General features: G+C 35.5%; 1 protein-coding gene across 1 annotated transcript; it reads right to left on the bottom strand.

Annotated features, from left to right (window-relative positions):
• Positions 1-10,652: 10,652 nt before the first annotated feature.
• On the bottom strand, positions 10,653-11,591 carry LOC128047351 (olfactory receptor 6C70-like). Its single transcript, XM_052639501.1, has one exon. It carries the CDS (start codon positions 11,589-11,591, stop codon positions 10,653-10,655), a length of 939 nt encoding a protein of 312 aa, XP_052495461.1.
• Between the last annotated feature and the right edge of the window lie 7,272 nt (positions 11,592-18,863).

Raw genomic sequence — 18,863 nt, 5'->3', positions numbered from 1 at the left:
GTCCAAAGCCTGAGAACATCAGAGAACTCCTGAATCCAGGGAACATTAATCAATAGGAGCTCATCAAACGTCTTCATACCTACACTGAAACCAAGCACCACCCAAGGGCCAACAAGTTCCAGAGCAAGACATACCATGCAAATTCTCCAGCAACACAGGAACACACCCCTGAGCTTCAATATACAGGCAGCTCAAAGTTACTCCAAAACCATTGACGTCTCATAACACATTACTGGTCACTCCATTGCACTCCAGAGAGAAGAAATCCAGCTTCACCCACCAGAACTCCAACACAAGCCTCCCTAACCAGGAAACCTTGACAAGCCACAGATACAATGCCACCTACAGTGAGGAAGCTCCATAATAAAGAGAACTCCACAAATTCCCAGAATATAGAAAGGCCACCCCAAACGCAGCAATATAACCAAGATGAAGAGACAGAGGAATACTCAGCAGGTAAAGGAACAGGAGAAATGCCCACCAAACCAAACAAAAGAGGAAGAGATAGGGAATCTACCTGAGAAAGAATTCCGAATATTGATAGTGATAATGATCCAAAATCTTGAAATTAAAATGGAATCACAGATAAATAGCCTGGAGACAAGAATTGAGAAGATGCAAGAGAGGTTTAACAAGGACCTAGAAGAAATAAGAAAGAGTCAATATATAATGAATAACACAATAAATGAGATCAGAAACACTCTGGAGGCAACAAATAGTAGAATAAGGGAGGCAGAAGATAGGATTATTGAAATAGAAGATAGAATGGTAGAAATAAATGAATCAGAGAGGAAAAAAGAAAAAAAAATTAAAAGAAATGAGGACAATCTCAGAGACCTCCAGGACAATATGAAATGCTCCAACATTCGAATTATAGGAGTCCCAGAAGAAGAAGACAAAAAGAAAGACCATGAGAAAATCCTTGAGGAGATAATAGTTGAAAACTTCCCTAAAATGGGGAAGGAAATAATCACCCAAGTCCAAGAAACCCAGAGAGTTCCAAATAGGATAAACCCAAGGCGAAACACCCCAAGACACATATCAATCAAATTAACAAAGATCAAACACAAAGAACAAATATTAAAAGCAGCAAAGGAAAAACAACAAATAACACACAAGGGGATTCCTATAAGGATAACAGCTGATCTTTCAATAGAAACTCTTCAGGCCAGGAGGGAATAGCAAGACATAATTAAAGTGATGAAAGAAAATAACCCACAGCCCAGATTACTGTACCCAGCAAGGATCTCATTCAAATATGAAGGCGAAATCCAAAGCTTTACAGAAAAGCAAAAGCTGAGAGAATTCAGCACCACCAAACCAACTCTCCAACAATGCTAAAGGGTATTCTCTAGAAAGGAAACAGAAAAAGGGCATATAAACCTGAACCCAAAACAGTAAAGTATATGGCAACAGGATCATACTTATCAATAATTACCTTAAACGTAAATGGGTTGAATGCCCCAATCAAAAGGCAAAGACTGGCTGAAAGGATACAAAAACAAGATCCCTATATATGCGGCTTACAAGAGACCCACCTCAAAAAAAGGAACACATACAGACTGAAAGTGAAGGGCTGGAAAAAGATATTCCATGCAAATAGAGAGCAAAAGAAAGCAGGAGTAGCAATACTCATATCCGATAAAATAGACTTTAAAACAAAGGCTGTGGAAAGAGACAAAGAAGGCCACTACATAATGATCAAAGGATCAATCCAAGAAGAAGAGATAACAATTATAAATATATATGCACCCAACATAGGAGCACCACAATATGTAAGACAAATGCCAACAAGTATGAAAGGGGAAATTAACAGTAACACAATAATAGTGGGAGACTTCAATACCCCACTCACACCTATGGACAGATCAACTAAACAGAAAATTAACAAAGAAACGCAAACTTTAAATGATAAAATAGACCAGTTAGACCTAATTGATATCTATAGGACATTTCACCCCAAAACAATGAATTTCACAAGTGCTCACGGAACCTTCTCCAGGATAGATCACATCCTGGGCCATAAATCTAACCTTGATAAATTCAAAAAAATCGAAATCATTCCAAGCATCTTTTCTGACCATAATGCAGTAAGATTAGATCTCAATTACAGGAGAAAAACTATTAAAAATTCCAACATATGGAGGCTGAACAACACGCTTCTGAATAACCAACAAATCACAGAAGAAATCAAAAAAGAAATCAAAATATGCATAGAAACTAATGAAAATGAAAACACAACAACCCAAAACCTGTGGGACACTATAAAAGCAGTGCTAGGAGGAAAGTTCATAGCAATACAGGCATACCTCAAGAAACAGGAAAAAAGTCAAATAAATAACCTAACTCTACACCTAAAGCAACTAGAAAAGGAAGAATTGGAGAACCCCAGAGTTAGTAGAAGGAAAGAAATCTTAAAAATTAGGGCAGAAATAAATGCAAAAGAAACAAAAGAGACCATAGCAAACATCAACAAAGCCAAAAGCTGGTTCCTTGAAAGGATAAATAAAATTGACAAACCATTAGCCAGACTCATCAAGAAACAAAGAGAGAAAAACCAAATCAATGAAATTAGAAATGAAAATGGAGAGATCACAACAGACAACACAGAAATACAAAGGATCATAAGAGACTACTATCAGCAATTATATGCCAATAAAATGGACAACGTGGAAGAAATGGACAAACTCTTAGAAAAGTACAGCTTTCCAAAACTGAACCAGGAAGAAATGCAAAATCTTAACAGACCCATCACAAGCATGGAAATTGAAACTGTAATCCGAAATCTTTCAGCAAACAAAAGCCCAGGTCCAGATGGCTTCACAGCTGAACTCTACCAAAAATTTCGAGAAGAGCTAACACCTATCCTCCTCAAACTCTTCCAGAAAATTGCAGAGGAAGGTAAACTTCCAAACTCATTCTATGAGGCCACCATCACCCTAATACCAAAACCTGACAAAGATGCCACAAAAAAAGAAAACTACAGGCTAATATCACTGATGAACATAGATGTAAAAATCCTCAACAAAATTCTAGCAATCAGAATCCAACAACACATTAAAAGATCATACACCATGACCAAGTGGGCTTTATCCCAGGGATGCAAGGATTCTTCAATATCCGCAAATCAATCAATGTAATTCACCACAGTAACAAATTGAAAAATAAAAGCCAAATGATTGTCTCAATAGATGCAGAGAAGGCCTTTGACAAAATTCAACATCAATTTATGATAAAAACTATCCAGAAAACAGGAATAGAAGGAACATACCTCAACATAATAAAAGCTACATATGACAAACCCACAGCAAACATTATCCTCAATGGTGAAAAATTAAAAGCATTTCCCCTATTGTCAGGAACAAGATAAGGGTGCCCACTTTCACCACTACTATTCAACATAGTTCTGGGCGTTTAGGCCACAGCAATCAGAGCAGAAAAAGAAATAAAAGGAATCCAAATTGGAAAAGATGTAAAACTCTCACTGTTTGCAGATGACATGATCCTCTACATAGAAAACCCTAAAGACTCCACCAGAAAATTACTAGAGCTAATCAATGAATATAGTGAAGTTGCAGGATATAAAATCAACACACAGAAATCCCTTGCATTCCTATACACTAATAATGGGAACATAGAAAAAGAAATTAAGGAAACAATTCCATTCACCATTGCAATGAAAAGAATAAAATACTTAGGAATATATCTACCTAAAGAAACTAAAGACCTATATATAGAAAACTATAAAACACTGATGAAAGAAATCAAAGAGGACACTAATAGATGGAGAAATATACCATGGTCATGGATCGGAAGAATCAATATACTGAAAATGAGTATACTACCCAAAGCAATCTGCAGATTCAATGCAATCCCTATCAAGCTACCAATGGTATTTTTCACAGAAGTAGAATAAATAATTTCAAGATTTGTATGGAAATACAAAAAAACCTCGAATAGCCAAAGCAATCTTAAGAAAGAAGAAGGGAACTGGAGGAATCAACCTGCCTGACTTCAGGCTCTACTACAAAGCCACATTCATCAAGACAGTATGGTATTGGCACAAAGACAGAAATATAGATCAATGGAACAAAATAGAAAGGCCAGAGATAAATCCACACACCTATGGACACCTTATCTTCGACAAAGGAGGCAAGAATATACAATGGAGTAAAGACAATCTCTTTAACAAGTGGTGCTGGGAAAACTGGTCAACCACTTGTAAAAGAATGAAACTAGAACACTTTCTAACACCATGCACAAAAATAAACTCAAAATGGATTAAAGATCTAAACGTAAGACCAGAAACTATAAAACTTCTAGAGGAGAACATAGGCAAAACTCTCTCCGACATAAATCACAGTAGGATCCACTATGATCCACTTCCCAGAATACTGGAAATAAAAGCAAAAATAAACAAATGGGATCTAATTAAAATTTAAAGCTTCTGCACAACAAAGGAAACTATAAGCAAGGTGAAAAGACAGCCTTCTGAATGGGAGAAAATAAAGCAAATGAAGCAACTGACAAACAACTAATCTCAAAAATATACAAGCAACTTATGCAGCTCAATTCCAGAAGAATAAACGAACCAATCAAAAAATGGGCCAAAGAACTAAATAGACATTTCTCCAAAGAAGACTTATGGATGGCTAACAAACACATGAAAAGATGCTCAACATCACTCATTATCAGAGAAATGCAAATCAAAACCACAATGAGGTACCATTTCACACCAGTCAGAATGGCTGTGATCCAAAAGTCTGCAAGCAATAAATGCTGGAGAGGGTGTGGAGTAAAGGGAACCCTCTTACACTGTTGGTGGGAGTGCAAACTAGTACAGCCACTATGGAGAACAGCGTGGGAAATTCCTTAAAAAATTGCAAATAGAACTGCCTTATGACCCAGCAATCCTGCTGCTGGGCATACACACTGAGGAAACCTGAATTGAAAGAGACACGTGTACCCCAATGTTCATCGCAGCACTGTTTATAATAGCCAGGACATGGAAACAACCTAGATGTCCATCAGCAGATGAGTGGATAAGAAAGCTGTGGTACATATACACAATGGAGTATACTCAGCCATTACAAAAAACACATTTGAATCAGTTCTAATGAGATGGATGAAACTGGAGCTGATGATACAGAGTGAAGTAAGCCAGAAAGAAAAATACCAAAACAGTATACTAACACATATATATGGAATTTAGAAAGATGGTAATGATAACCCTGTATGCAAGACAGCAAAAGAGACACCGATGTATAGAATGGACTTTTGGACTCTGAGGGAGAGGGAGAGGGAGGGATGATTTGGGAGAATGGCATTGAAACATGTATACTATCATGTAACAAACGAATCGCCAGTCTATGTTCAATACAGGATACAGGATGCTTGGGGCTGGTGTGCTGGGATGATCCAGAGAGATGATATGGGGTGGGAGGTGGGAGGGAGGTTCAGGATTGGGAACTCATGTACACTCATGGCTGATTCATGTCAATGTATGGCAAAACTAATACGGTATTATAAAGTAAAATAAAGTAAAAATACAATTAAAAATAAATAAATAAGTAAACACATGAGCAAAAAATGAATAAATAAATAAATAAAATAAAAAATGGAAGAATCTTCACAATCACTGATAAAATATTAGCTATATAGTTTCTTCTCACTTAAAAGGGATGCATCTAATTTAAAAGAAATTTTAAAATAACATCACTTATTATGAGTTACAAAATTAGAATAGATGTATGAGTGATTTAGAATATCAAATTTTAAATGCTCATAAGACAATTACATGTTAACACAAGGGCAACTGAGTGATTTTAAAAGATATCAGAGATAGTCTAAACAAAAGAAATAGAAAGTTACAAAAGCAAGTAAATATTGGAATTATGATCAAAGGGACAATTGAAGATAATGCTGAATTTGACAACTAGTATTTGAAGCAAGTAACAGTGTGCTTGTCAATAAACAGATAAATAAAAAGGGAAGAAAGAAGGAATGAAGAAAGAAAGAAAACCTTCCCTGATAATACAGTCACTTTTTCATTATTTTCATTGAAAGTAAATAATCACTTCTACTGACAAAGGAACAACAAAAAAAAAAAACAACTGTTTTAAAAATTTGAAAAATTGTGCCTAATATTAAATGAAAACCTCAGAAACAATTTATCTTTAATTGTAAAGTGGGCTTTGAAATTACCAATATTCTTTTTTGTTGTTGTTTTTTTGAGGGTTTTATTTTATTTTATTTTTTAAATTTTATTTTTTTACTTTACAATACTGTATTGGTTTTGCCATACATTGACCAATATTCTTTTAAATTATTTCTATTGGCATAATTCTGCCTTTACCAATCCCATAAATATGTTTAAGTTATATTAAAATGTAGACAGAAGAAGACTGAGTAAATTAACCAATATATTACAGGTAGCAAACATGGAGTCTGGATTTTAATTTCAAGTCATGTTTAATCTGCTACAGTACATTACCTATCAAGCAGCAATGTGGTTTTGGTGGAGAAGGGACAGGAAAAGACATTGTAAATGAAAGTAATTGAAAGACACTGTAATTGAAAGTATACACACCAGCTAGTAGGAGAGATTTTTACCTGTGATAATACACTCTTATCAATATGCCAAATTATCTCGGTTAAATTTCTTTATTGATGTCAAAGAAAAACTGCTGTCTAAATATTTCAGAATTTATGTAATAGACTTTACATAGCATGATCTGTCTTATTGCAGCATATTAAGGAATTTATGTTTTGATAAGAAGGAACACAGGATAAAATTGAGTTATCATCTCTCTGCAACTTTGAAACATAAATCATCAACATGACCTCATGAACCATACAACAGAGAGTTCTTAGGTACTAAAATCACTATGAGAAATATCTGAATAAACAAATCTGCACAAGAGACTCTAAAGTAGTCATTTTTGAAACCAGAGTAATTATGTGACACTTAGAAATGTGCAGCTAATAATTTAATAAATGATGAATATAATTATCTATTATATATAATTGCAAAAGAGACAAATAATTTTAATTACATAATTTAGATTATGTCCTGTAAATGCTGTATGTTAAAAGAAGAACAAGTTCAGGACATCAATATGTAAAATTCAGAAAGTATAGGAGTAGGAGCCATAAGTTGCTCCAATTTCTTTATATGTGGAATTTTAAGTGTCACACATGCAGTGCATGCTCAGTCACGTCTAACTCTTTGCAATCCCATGGGCTCTACCGCCAAGATTCTCTGTCCATGGGATTCTCCAGGCAAGAATACAAGAGTATGTTGCCATTTCTTCTTTCAGGAGATCTGCCCCAACCAGGGATCAAACCTGCATCTCCTAAATCGCAGGTGTTCTTTACTGCTGAGCCATCTGGGAAGCCCATCAAAACAATGATAATCAGTAATTAATATTTGAGCTACTGAGATTTTATTGTGTTGAAAAGTAGCATCCTTTTATTTTTTAATATAAATTTATTTATTTTAATTGGAGGTTAATTACTTTACAATATGGTATTGGTTTTGCCATACATCAATATGAATCTGCCACAGGTATACACATATTCCCCATCCTGAACCCCCCTCCCACTTCTCTCCCAATACCATCCCTCTGGGTTATCTGTGGGAGAGGGCGAGGGTGGGATGATTTGGGAGAATGGCATTGAAACATGTATAATATCATACATGAAACAAGTAGCATCCTTTTAAAATGGAGGTGAAAAAAGTGAAATGGTGCAGCAGTGTAGCTTGAGAGAAAGAAAGCTGAATACAGAGAAGGTCCATTTGGTTAGGATTGCTTACTAGCACTTTTTTTTTTTTTTTTTTTTTTTTGGTGTAATGTTTCCCTAATTGTTTGGGATGTCTGTGGCCTTTGTTGATGTCTGTACATTTGAAGAAGTGGGCACCACTTCCAAGCTTTACAGACTGGCTTTAAGAGGGAAAGCCCATCACCACCCAGCCCTCCCAGAGGTTCTGGGCTCACCACCTAGTAGAGTTCATGGATAACCTTGATGCTGAAGTCCAGTACCACTTATTGAAAAGAGTATTGTCGACCGAAAAAATAATGCACAACATGAGAGTTGTGAGTTGTTTCATTTGGGACATAATGAGGGCTATAGCCTGGGAGACAGCATTACAGGTAGCACTGAGAAACTGACCTCACTGTGGACCCCAGCATCAGGGTCACACAGCTACCTCCTATGCCAGGTTGGGCCCATGGCCCAAAGCTCTAGGCCTGCTCCAACACCACCAGCCCATGTGGGTCCAAGATCCAGATTTGCCCTGGTGTTCCCATTCTCCATGAATGTTCCCCACAGACTTAGGCTGAAGGTCCACCCCCATGTACCCAGGCTCCAGAACCAATACCACAGTTTAAGACCATGCATGCTTCCAGAGACATAGGTGCCAGACCACCCTAGTGGACCCCAACACCAGGCTGGTCCCCACAGGCTCCAGAGCAGGTCCATCCCTGGGCATCAGGCTCAACACAGCATCCCACCACCTCTTGCAGACTCAGGTTCATGCTCCATCCTGCACCATATCATCCTTGGGCACCTGAGTGCCAGGATTGCCATAATGAATTCAAATGTCAGACCTGCCCCAGTGGACCCAAGCTCCAGGCACACACCTGCAGACACAGGCACCAGGTCAGCCCTGGTGGACCTAGGCAGCAGGCCTACTTTATGGGAATGGAAATTAAATGGTAATGGAATGGAAATAGTAATGGTAATGGAAATTAAAACAGAAATAAACAAATGGGACCTAGATAAACTTAGAAGATTTGCACAGCAAAGGAAACAATAAAGACAAGGAAAAGAAAGCCAGTAGAATGGGAGGAAATATTTGCAAATAATGTGACTAACAAAGGATTAATTTCCAAAAATATATAAATAGGTCACACAGCTCACTATCTAAGAAACAAACAACCCAGTCAGAAAATGGGCAGAAGTTCTAAATAGATATTAATCCAAAGAAGACATACAGGTGGCTAAAAGGCACATGAAAAGATGTTGAAAATACTGATTAATAGAGAAATACAAATCAAAACTACAACGAGCTACCACCTCATACTAGTCAGTATGGCCATCATCAAAATATCTACAAACAATAAATGCTGGAGAGGGTGTGGAGAGAGGAGAACACTCCTACGTTGTTGATGGAAATGTAAGTTGATGCAGTCAATGAAAAACAGTATGAAGGTTTCTAAAAAACTAAAAATGGAACTAATGTATGGATCAGCAATCCTACTTCTGGGGATATACCCAGAGTAAACTAAAATTTGAAAAGACACATGCACCCCAAAATTCATTTCAACACTATTTACAACAGCCCTTACATGGAAGCAAACTAAACGCTCATCAGCAAATGACTGGATTAAAAAAAGTGTGGTACATATACACACAATGAAATATTATTCAACCATCAAGAAAGAATGAAATAATGCCATTTGCAGCAGCATGGATGGACCTAGGGATTATCACAAGGACTGAAGTAAGCCAGACAGAGAAAGACAAGCATCAAATGACTTGGCTCAAGTGGTAAAAATCTGCCTGCAACACAGGAGACAGAGGAGACGCAGGTTTGATTTCCCAGTTCAGGAAGATGCCCTAGAGTAGGAAATGGCAACACACTGCAGTATTCTTGCTTGAAAATCGAGTGCACAGAGGAGCCTGGTGGGCTACAGTCCACAGAGGCACAGAGAGTCGGACACAACTGAGCACACAGTCATGACACACAATTGCTTATATGCAGATTTTGAAAAAATGATACAAATTAACTTACTTACAAAACAGAAATAAACTCACAGACACAAAAAACAAACTTATAGTAACCAAAGAGAAAAAGAGGGGTAAATTAGCAGTTTGTGATAACATATGCAACTACTATAATAAAAATATATAACCAACAATGACCTACTGTACAGCACAGGAAACTGTGTGCAATACTTTAAAATAACCTACAAGGGAAAAGAGGCTGAAAAAAAGAACATATGTAACTTAATCATTTTGTGGTACACCTGAAACTAATACATTATAAATCAACCATGCTTCAGTTTAAAAATAGGAAATCATTCTTGTTTACTAAGCTGATGAAAATTTTAAAATAGATTAAAAAAACACTTTACAAAATAATACTCTACATTACACTTTTAAAGAATAAGGTCTCTTGGAGCTTCTTTTTTTTATATTTCAAATGTAAATTTATTTTAATTGGAGGTTAATTACTTTACAATATTGTATTGGTTTTGCTTCTTAAGCATATTTAATAATTCAGTTTAAGAATTTTTAAAACTATGGCTTTTAAATGAATCATGGAACATTCATTTAAATTACTTAAAAAATACAATACTCCAAAAACTTATATTCCATAATACAACCAAATCCTTCCATTCATTTTATTCTAAAATGCTATTAGAGAAAATAAATTTTGCAATTTTATGTTTCTAACACAGGAATACTTCATTTTAAAGAACAGAAAGTTAACTTCAGATATATAGAATGGAAACGGTTTCTAAGCTCAGGTAAGCACAAGTGATATAATAAATTAAATATTAGAGATCAATTCTTGTACTAGAAGCATCAAAAGAGCTTTTGTTCAATGTTTTATGCTTTCATGTTGATTATTTCAATAAACAGTATTACTTGTCTGAAGCAGAAAATATCTTTCTAAATACATCTCTGAAGGCTTGTTTAACTTGCTGGTTCCTCAGAGTATAAATGAATGGGTTCAACAAAGGGGCAATTGAAGTATTTAATACAGCCACTCCTTTGTTTAAAGTGATCCTTTCATTTGCTGAGGGCTTTATGTAGATGAATATACAACTACCATAAGTGATGGATACAACAATCATGTGAGAAGAGCAGGTAGAAAAGGCTTTTTTCTTTTGTTGGGCTGAAGGGAATTTTAGAATTGTGTTGATGATGTAAGAGTAAGAAAGAATTACCAATAGCAATGTGACCATGAGGATTATCACAGCTAATAAAAATTCAATCATTTCTAGTAAATGTGTATCTGAGCAAGAAAGTTGTAGGATAGGAGAAATATCACAAATGAAATGATCAATGACATTTGAATCACAGAAATCCAGGTGAAGAACCAAAATCAGTGGAGGGAAAATAACCAAGAATCCAGTTGCCCAAGAACTGAGTACCAGCTGATGACAGATTGTGCTGCTCATGATGGATGTATAATGCAAAGGCTTGCAAATGGCAACATAGCGGTCGTAGGACATAGCCGCCAGAAGGAAAAATTCTGTAACTCCCAAGAATATGTAAAAAAATAACTGAGACATGCAACCAATATAAGAAATCGTCTTTTCTATGTTTACAGTGGTGATTAGGAATCTGGGGATACAAGCACTTGTGAATAAAATTTCCAGGAAAGAGAAATTACGGAGGAAGAAATACATTGGGGTCTTGAGATGGGAATCCACCAGAGTGAGGGCAATGATGGTTAAGTTTCCAATCATGCTCAACGTGTAATTTAGAAGCAGAAACAAAAAAATTAGAATCTGTAACTGGGAATCATCTGTCAGTCCCAGAAGGATAAACTCTGTGTGCCTTGTACGGTTCTTCATTTCTCCTCTGTGATTTCAAACAACTTCTAGTAATAAAAAGGTATAAAAATAAGAAACTACAGGAATAGATTTATCTTTAAGATATGATATATTAAAGGATACATGTGCACAAACATACCCATTTGCCGGAGTTTGAAGATATGCTCTAGAACTGTGCTGCACATACTATTATTACCAAAGTCAACTCAGTTTTGGAAATTGACCTATAATATCCATAACAGTTGATATTTTTCACCCTTGTTTAAAACTCCCAGTCAATGGCACCCCACTCCAGTACTCTTACCTGGAAAATCCCATGGGCGGAGGAGCCTGGTAGGCTGAAGTCCATGGGGTCGCTAAGAGTCGAACAGGAATGAGCGACTTCACTTTCACTTTTCACTTTCATGCATTGGAGAAGGAAATGGCAACCCACTCCAGTGTTTTTGCCTGGAGAATCCCAGGGACGGGGGAGCCTGGTGGGCTACCCTCTATGGGGTCGCAGAGTCAGACACAACGGAAGCGACTTAGTAGTAGTAGTAGTAGTCAGTTACAACTGATTCCAATTTGTCCATTGTTGAATAAATTAAATAAATCCTTGCTTCAGATTTCAAAAATAATTCATTCATTTTTAATTAACTTCATCAAAGTAAAATTATTCCAGTGAACTGAATTAAAACCTACAGTTAAATTCTGATACTTTAGATTTCATATTAAAGGGACATTTGATTCAATCCCAATTAGTCACCTAGAGAAGAGACTTCTCTAGGAACTACTGATGAAGGCATAGAAAGGACAAGAGAAAAAGAGAACATAAGTGTGTAGAACCACAGCAAAGTAAATACTAGTCGAATCTAGGAAAACTTGAAAATGAATATAAAGCAGATATAATCGCATTTACAAAAAATTAACAATGCATTTAGAACTTCAACATTTTGCCACATGTAATGGAGACCAAATAATAGAAGAGAAAACAGAAAAGACAATCACAATCTCCACCCAGTTACACATATTCAGAGTTACATCACATGCCATTAAATTATCTTTTAATCAGATATTAAATTAGAGTGCATATTGTTTTTCATAAAAAGGAAATCTTTCAATAAAACATATTTTTATTCTCTAATTTTTTATAAAAGCAAAAGGATTTTAGTGAAATCAGAGTACCAATTGATTGTATAATTTAGAGGCATATTTTTAACTAAAATATGCCCAATGATGCACTTCATTTTCCTCTTACTCTGAATAAATCTTTATCAACCATTTGTGAAATAGGTAGACTATTTCCAAATAAACTTATTATAAGCACTGAAAAAAGGAAAATAGACTACATCATAGAGTATACAATGTTTTCCTCATTTTAAAATAAAATAATGTAAATTACCTTCCTTCTCAGCAATTATTTTGCCAATCAATATTTTTCCTGTTCTGAAACTTTTCTTCTTTTTCTTATTGAATATATAATACTTTTCCTTCTACATGACTTACCCTGTAACCTCATGTAGGAATTCACAAACCCCACACTATTTAGATAAATAATTTTATTACTAATCATTAGCAAATCTTTGTTTTCATTTCATGTATATTAGCATATTCTTCTCCTCTTAGATTAATACTCCAATGAATTAGCTCCAGGCTGTTAATGGAAAAGGCAGCTCTTCGAGAACCATGCTGCTGCTACTGCTAAGTTGCTTCAGTCGTGTCCGACTCTGTGCGACCCCAGAGACGACAGCCCACCAGGCTCCTCCATCCATGGGATTCTCCAGGCAAGAACACTGGGTGGGTTGCTATTTCCTTCTCCAGTGTATGAAAGTGAAACGTGAAAGTGAAGTCTCTCAGTCGTGTCCGACTCCAGGCGACCCCATGGGCTGCAACCTACAAGGCTTCTCCATCCATGGGATTTGCCAGGGAAGAGTACTGGAGTGGGGTGACATTGCCTTCTCCTTAGAGAACCGTAGGTGAATCTAAACCTCCTTCCTTGATCTGGTCTTCATTTGGCCCTGTTTATGCTCTTTCACTAATTTCTACTTTTTCCTGAAAAATATATTGAACTTTCTAGTACGTTAATTGTTGGTTTCAGAGTAATTTCAAAATCAAGAAGCAGATATTTGTTCTGCAACCAGTGCAGATTTGAAAATCCATACTTATCAGTGATAAATTGTCATATATCAAAGTGTTGGTCAGAATTAGTACTCGGGGAGTTAATTTTTCTGTTTTTTCAAAAATGTATTAAAACATGTGAAATAAACTCTCCAAGAAAAACATCCCCCAACCTTGTAATGTTTGATTGACATCTAGAGTTGCCAAGGTTCTCTTTGTCTAGAGCAGTAGAATAATCATCATTCCCTCCACATTCCCACACAGCAGTGTCTAGTGTAAACCGTGAAGTACTGGAAATGTAAGTGCAAACACATATCTCAAGCTTCATGTTCTTGCATTTACAGATTCATAAATAGATGAGAAATAATCAATGCTTTATTCAAAGAGAATTAATATCACCTTTAAATAACTGTTATTTATTTGTATGTTATTTATGTGGTAGAAATAATTATTCTTAAATATTTGAAAGAAAAGTAAGACACTACTTACTGCCATTAGTAGAATATCTTGGTATCTATTTTTTTCTCTAGACTATGTAAATAAACATCAACCATAATAGAGTCAAACATATTTACTGGAAAATAATATTTAATTTTGTAGACTGGAAAATAATATTAAATAAATTCTCATATTAATTCCAATCAGAGAGTAAAGTGTGACTATATTAGTAATGGGACTTTCTTCACTATCACATTATACTGAATGTATGTCTTGAATAATAAAATTTCTAGTAAACTTCTCTCTGTTACTAGAAAATTTATATCTGTTCAACCAATCCCACCATACCAACATCCATAATGATTATCACAGCTGAGATGACTAGCTAGTTTGGTACTTGGGAAATATCTGCCAGGTTGAAATTATTTAAAAGGAGTGAGTGCTTCTCTACAAGAAACCCAGGGGGATAGTGTCTCTAAGTGAAAGTAGAAAAAATGAAATAACACTCATAAAACCACACCAGACACCATTTATCTCTTGTCTTTATCATTTAATTAAAAATAAGCTTATTGCTTCAAGCATGCTGATATGAAGTATTGTGAGACTCATCGTATTAAAAAATACTCATTTCAAAACAGCCATGTATACTCTGCAAACCAGCAGATGTGCCAAGATACCAGGGTAAATCCTCTTGAGGTTTTTGTTTTTTCCAAAATGTGAATTATCACTAGGAGATCAGCATGTTGCTACCTACCACTAATACTATTACTGTTTTTAAAAAAAAAACTCTATTCAATATTAAAAAATTAGAACTTCTGTATATTACTATGATTTGAGAATGGATATTTTATTTTGTGATTTGAGGATGTGCACCTACATTCAAGCTTTCTGAAATATTACTAATTATTATAATGTCCACCTTTTGTTGAAAATTTAGTATGCATGAAACTGCTAATTTTTGTATTTACAGTATTTAAATTAGTCAGCAATAGGCAAAGTACACATATTTATGACCTTTGCTTTTGTAAAAACTAATACTTAGGGAAGTCATTTCACTAATTCACACTCATGACAAAGTTTAAAAACCATGGAGACATGATTGCGATCAGATTCATGATTCCAAAGTGTAGCTTGTTACCCATTATGCAATACTTCCAATTAAGTAAATGAATGGTTAGCTGACAAGCAGACTATAGCTAGATATGATAATAGACAGATAGTTGGGTAGATAGATAAATAATCTGATGGCTTAAACCACACCCAGAATTTGGATGCTTAACTTTTTTTGAGTGAATAAATATATGATAAAAAAGATTGACATTTTCATACCACTGTCAACTGAAAAAAAAACGCACATAAGAGTTGTGAATTAAGTTTTATTTGAAGCAAAATGAGGACAACTCTGCAGACAATATTTCAGATAGCTCTGAGAAACAGCTCCAGAGAGGTAGGAATGAAGGTCATTACATGTGATTTTAGTGAAGGGTGATGTCTGCAGTCAAGCACACATTGTGGGCAAGGCTTGCTGCTAGTCACAAGGAACAGATGTCACCAATAATGATTTTAGTGCTGTCTAGATACAAGGAGATGCAAAAAAAATGGGCTCATAAAATCTTTTGAAAATATCTATCTGAAGGCCTGTTCTATCAGTTTTTTTTTAAAAGCACAGGGTGCCTGATTCCTGATCTTTACCCTGAAGTCCTTTCAGGGGTGTTGAAGGTCAGCAGCTGCAGTGGCTCATGATTTAATCCTTGTAGAGGTAAATTGCAAATGCCAGTTTGCAGTTGTCATCATACATGCAAATATTTTGTCAAGAAAATGGTTGCTCCCTTTTGAACAAAACTTGAATTTTTCAACCATATCATTATTTTATGTAAAGTTTAAAGTATCATATTACAAGAAACAATAACACTGAAATTGAATAAAAAATCGAATGAAATAACAGTATTATGCTGTGAATAAAAGAAACACAAGGAGTTAAAAGCAAATAAAGAAATAAAAATAATTTAGTGTGTGACTTTTTAAAATATCATGCTCTGATCATGGTCCCTCTGTGGGGCAGTCTAAACGGTAAAAGGATTACAAACATAGCTTTATTTATTTAAACAAAAAAAAGCTCATAGCTTTAACTTAATATAGTTTGTGTTTTATCACTGATAGTACTGACTGAGTAATTCTGATTTCACCTCGTCTGAATTTTAGCATTGGGTAAACTAGTAAATATACTAATGTTGAGGCCTAGGAATTTCACTGAAGGGATAAGGGGTGGAATGATGCTAAAGCTAAAACTCCAGTATTTTGGCCACCTCATGCAGAGTTGACTCATTGGAAAAGACTCTGATGCTGGGAGGGATTGGGAGCAGGAGGAGAAGGGGACGACAGAGGATGAGATGGCTGGATGGCATCACTGACTCGATAGACGTGAGTCTGAATGAACTCCAGGAGTTGGTGAAGGAGAGAGAGGCCTGGCGTGCTGCGATTCATGGGGTCACAAAGAGTCTGACATGACTGAGCAACTGAACTGACTGACAGACTGACTGAGAAAATCAAATATGATGAGAAAATAATTCAGTGGTGCTGAATTAAAATTAGAAGCAGTAGTGTAAACTAATGATTTCTTAACATGTTTTTTTCCCAGCTTTGTCTTTTGAATGATTGACAACACTACTATGCTCCAGCACTGAGTGGGAAATTCCAAGATGACGCAGAAGACTGCTTGAAGATCAAATTTGCAAACTAGTGAATGCTGGAAAAAAATTACCTTAGAAACAAAGAATCATAACACCTAAGAATTCATAGTAACACCATTACTAATATACATAATGGTATGCTAGTAATGTGTATATGAATTTATAATGAAGAGTGGAAACTCTATAAAATTATAATACCAAATTACTCACATATAAATAATGAAAAAAATTTCAATCAACATTTCCAAACCTCATGGCACATGAAACCTTTCACATTTGTTTTCCATGATACCATGCTCATCTAGTGTTTGTCCCTCCAACCTCACTATGGACTTTTTCTATATATTTTCTTTTGATGCCACCTTATTTTGTTGACTTCTGCATGTTGGATGCAGATGTTAATGTAAAGAAAATAAATAATAAAATAAGAGGAACAAAATGTAAGCAAGTATATGACAACATCAGAATCACTAAAGCCATAATGGCAAAAGATTCAGAAACAATAAAACAAAAGGAAGCATATTTTACTACAATTCAAGCAAATTTTCAGGATACCACCAGCACCGTAAGTACTGGTTTGGCCAAAACATTCAATTGTTTTTTTCTGTGAGCGGACTCTACTAATGCTTAGTTATCTTTAACATCATTCAAAACAATTTTTTTTAGATTGTATTGTGACAGCTATTCTATCAATGTGCATTTAAAAAAAAATCAAAATTGATGAATTTTTTTTTTTTGGTTCGATACATGATACTGGATGCTTGGGGCTGGTGCACTGGGATGACCCAGAGGTATGGTACAGGGAGGGAGAAGGAAGGGGTTTCAGGATGGGGAACACGTGTATACCTGTGGCAGATCATGTTGATGTATGGCAAAACCAATACAATATTGTAAAATAATTAACCTCCAGTTAAAATTAATAAATTTATATTAAAAAAATTTTAATTGATAAATTTCTTTCTGGCTTACTTCACTCTGTATAATTGGCTCCAGTTTCATCCACCTCATTAAAACTGATTAATTTAAATTTTAAAAAAAGAAAATATAACTGATGAATTTTTGTGAGGCACTTTAATACTGAAGATGGAAGAAAAAACCAACACTTTCAGCACATTATCTTTTATTATATCAAGAAAGGTAAAAATGCAACTGAAGCACATACACAAAAAGATTTGTGCAGTGTATGAAGAAGGTTCTGTGACTGACTGAAGGTGTCAAAAGTGGTTTGCAGAGTTTTGTGCTGGAGATTTCTCACTGGTTGACATTCCACAGTCAAGTCGACCAGTGAAGTTGACAGCAGTCAAATAAAGACAATAATGGAGAGTAATGAATGTTACACCAACAGGAGATAGCTGACATACTCAAAACATCCAAATCAAGCACTGAAAATCATTTGCAACAGCTTGGTTATGTTGAAGTGAAGTGAAAGTCATTCAGTTGTGTCTGACATTTTGTGATCCCAGGTACTGTAACCTGCCAGGCTCCTCAGTCCATGGGGATTCTCCAGGCAAGAATACTGGAGTGGGTTGCCATTCCCTTCTCCAGGAGATCTTCAGAACCCAGGGATCGAACCCAGGTCTCCTGCCCACAGTATAGGTGGATTCTTCACCATTTGAGCCACTAGGGAAGTCCATATTGGTTATGTTAATCATTTTAATGTTTGAGTTGCACATAAGTTAAGCGAGAAAAAACTTCTGACCAGATTTCCACATGTAATTCTCTACTTAAAAATAATGAAAATTAAAACAAATTGTGGCAGATGATGAAAAGTGAATACTGTAGAATAATATGGAATGAAACAGATCATAGGACAAGCAAAATGAACTACCACCAACCACAGCAAAGTCCTGTTTTCAAAGAAAGTGATGTTGTGTATATGGTGAGACTGAAAAGAAGTCCTTCTATTATGAGCTCCTTTTGAAAAACCAAACTATTAATTCCAACAAGTACTGCTCCCAGTTAGACCAACTAAAAGCAGCACTCGATGAAAAGTATCTGGAGTTAGTGAACAGAAAACCCATAATATTCTGTCAGGATAATGGAAGACTACAGGTTTCCTTGAATATCA

The sequence above is a fragment of the Budorcas taxicolor genome, chromosome 5, assembly GCF_023091745.1.
Source record: "Budorcas taxicolor isolate Tak-1 chromosome 5, Takin1.1, whole genome shotgun sequence".
Lineage (NCBI taxonomy): Eukaryota > Metazoa > Chordata > Mammalia > Artiodactyla > Bovidae > Budorcas > Budorcas taxicolor.
The sequence above is the reverse complement of the archived record's forward strand: the minus strand, read 5'-3'. Positions and strand labels throughout refer to the sequence as shown.

Bases quoted from the DNA above. Each gene is read 5' to 3' on its own strand.
- LOC128047351 (XM_052639501.1), bottom strand. From the start codon at position 11,591: ATGAAGAACCGTACAAGGCACACAGAGTTTATCCTTCTGGGACTGACA.